The 2,799-nt window shown below is 38.5% G+C and overlaps 1 protein-coding gene across 4 annotated transcripts; it reads right to left on the reverse strand.

Moving 5' to 3' along the window:
• Positions 1-364: 364 nt before the first annotated feature.
• On the reverse strand, positions 365-1,963 carry LOC126789801 (RING-H2 finger protein ATL56-like). Of its 4 annotated transcripts, none has more exons than XM_050515857.1 (3): positions 1,407-1,963; positions 783-845; positions 368-665 (listed from the first exon to the last, which is right to left on the reverse strand). In XM_050515857.1, the coding sequence occupies exons 1-3, from the start codon at positions 1,922-1,924 to the stop codon at positions 653-655; spliced, it is 594 nt and encodes a 197-aa protein (XP_050371814.1). In that variant the 5' UTR covers positions 1,925-1,963; the 3' UTR covers positions 368-652. The 4 variants fall into 4 exon arrangements, with proteins under 4 accessions (XP_050371812.1, XP_050371814.1, XP_050371813.1 ...); XM_050515856.1 differs by having other exon boundaries at positions 368-671; XM_050515858.1 differs by having other exon boundaries at positions 369-656.
• Between the last annotated feature and the right edge of the window lie 836 nt (positions 1,964-2,799).

Here is a 2,799-nt window from a genome sequence, read left to right on the forward strand (position 1 = left end):
ATCTCTCATCAACTTTTTTCTCCCTAAATGTATAAAGGGTGAGGGCAAAAGAGTCTCAAAATTAAACAAAGTAAATTTTTTGTATCGTTTGGGCAATAACTTGTTTAGCTTATGTTGATTTAGGCAACTTTTAAGAGTTGTCATTGATTTGGTCAAAAAAGTGACGACGACCTAGAGAGATAAATGTACTTGTTTATTAATGCATATATGTTGACTGTCGAATATGGAATGTATAACATGCAATCTATACATCAATATATATTATAATTTTCCACATTATGGAGGCAAGCATACTCTCTAGTCTAACAATAATGAGTTTTGCATTTGCGTTTACTCCAAGTCATTACAAATCACAAACCAAATAGGAAAAGAACAGGCCACTTCATAAAACCTGAAGAATCTGAAAGGACCAATACCACATTAATCAAAATTATCAAATGCATGGTGCAACCTCCCAATGTAAAATTGTTGCAGTAACACAATATCTAACAACCCTTATTTGTTTTCCCCTGTTACATTTCATATAATTGGGATTATGATATCTCCAAACCAAGTTCCAAATATCTACATCATGTAATACCGAGTACCATACTGTCCTATACGGCACTGTCTTCAGCTATGTCCTGTACAGTTCAGATTATCCACTTCGACCCTATCTGCTACAGCTGACGCTTTGTTCATAACAGTTTTCACGAATATTTGAGATAATGAAAATTGTTCTTTATTATAAACAAAGGAGGAAGAATATAAAATAAAAAACAGAAAAGGAGAACGAGCCATACCTTGGAATATGCCTCCCGTAGTTGAAAAAGTCTATGAAAGAAGGCTGCTCCCCATCAACCGCACTAGGATAAGCTATAGATCAGAATTCAGAAACGTTGGAGTGCGCGACTCCCCAACTAAATTTCCTAATGCCATCCACAACATCTATCTCGCACACTTTACACGACGTGGTTTATGCATCTAACACTATTACACAGTTTACACTATCTACCTCAATTTCAAACAAAGAAACATGATGATCAGACAAGGAACACTTCTACACTAATACGCTACCAACCTATTACATGTAATCTCAGCAAAGAATATATATGGTTTACCTCCCGTGATGACCAAACGTGTGTGCAATTCTACCTTAAAACAACAATCTACAAAGCTAATTATTACCATTCGTGACCAACTAAGAGAAGCCTCTATATTGTATTCATTGAACACCAAAGATTTGAACATAAAAATTCCAGTAAAGAAATGAGATATATAACAAGGCCAACCCTGATTGAATCGTATTTGAACAATCTAATGCACATTAGCAAAAGGAAAACAACAGCCAAATTCCAAGTATGATGCAGAAAGTATCTAACCCAAAAACAAAATAGAATGATACACAAGCTTTATCTATTTCCTACCTAACCCTTGAATTAGTGTTCCTATTAAAATTCCACAACCGCTTTGCCTCTTCTTCTTCTTCTAAACCGTCGGCGGCGGTGTTTCCTAAAACAGGTGTCCGGCAAATGGGACAAGCCGAGACCTTAACGAGCCACGTGTCGAGACACCTCCGATGGAACAGGTGACCGCAGGCAGGTAGTTTCCGGCACCACTGGCCGTCCCGAAAGGCGTCGAGGCAGACAACGCAGTCGGACGACGTCGTTTGGTTCTGGGTTCGGAAGCGGAGCTGGGGGAGGGTCTTGAAGTGTCTGGGAGAGAACCCAGATGAGGGGACGTCGGAGTGCGTGCGGCGACGGTGGAGGGCGCCGGCGGCGAGGATGAGGAAGAGGAGGAAGGCGACGAAGCCGAGGATGAGGAAGAAGATGGAGGTTATGAAGGTCATTATGAGGGCTTTAAGGATGGAAGATAGGAGCTTGGGATTGGATTTTGGGGGCGGCGGGTGATCATGCTGGTGGTGGTGAGGAGGAGGAGGAGGCATGGTGAGCCAAGATTTGGATGAAATATTATAAAGATCAAAGTTGAGTATAAGAGGGAGAGGAAGATGGATAGGCTCTATTAGAAAGCTCTTTTGTATTTTCTGGTGAGCGAGACAGCGGTTTTCCAGGTCCTGGGCTACTTCCGCCAATTGTTACAAAGATTAAAATGCGGCCCAATTAAGCGGCCTAAATGTTTTTTTTTTTTTGACCGTTGCAACTTTATAACACCTTTTAATTACTTTTTAACTCATAAAAAACCTAGGTATACCTCCTTTAAATTACCAAAATGCTCTTCCCTTCAATTATATCTGTCTCTTACCGTCTATGCGAACAGAAGAAAAACGACAATTTCCACCCACTGACGTTGTTACTGGTTTCTGAGTTTACAAAAACGTCGATTATGTTTAGGCTTTTAATTTGAATTTCTTTCAGGTCAGACAATAGCTTCCCGATTCAACTCTTAACTCACAATGACATCCATCCACGCCATAGCTCCCATGGAATGTGAGTTTGGTATATGGATTCGGGGAGGAGTTTATGTTGAACCTAAGGATTAAAGTTGTGAATTAATAGTGAAAAGGGATGTCTGGGATGTGGTCAGTATATTTTGATTAAAATGGAGATTAGCAAGCAAACAGAACAAATTAGTTTTGTTCTGACCACTCACTAACACTGGAGAAACATATGAAGATCAATTTCACAAGATATAATATACAACTAAATTATAGTATAATCTCGTTAAATTAATACTCGATTAATTAATAACCTCGTTAAAATATTACTATTTCGCTAACGTGCTAAATTAATATTTCACTAAATTTGTAAGATTATAGAAATTTGAGAATTTATATAAACCCTATTGAATATATAAATTAAT

The sequence above is a fragment of the Argentina anserina genome, chromosome 4 (genome assembly GCF_933775445.1).
Source record: "Argentina anserina chromosome 4, drPotAnse1.1, whole genome shotgun sequence".
NCBI classification, from domain to species: Eukaryota; Viridiplantae; Streptophyta; class Magnoliopsida; order Rosales; family Rosaceae; genus Argentina; species Argentina anserina.

What these genes read in the sequence shown, in the direction of transcription:
- LOC126789801 (XM_050515855.1), bottom strand. Translation starts at nt 1,924, where the DNA reads ATGCCTCCTCCTCCTCCTCACCACCACCAGCATGATCACCCGCCGCCC. An exon ending in AACACTAATTCAAGGGTTAG is followed by an intron (nt 846 to 1,406) that starts GTAGGAAATAGA and finishes AGCTTATCCTAG; the next exon opens with TGCGGTTGATGGGGAGCAGC.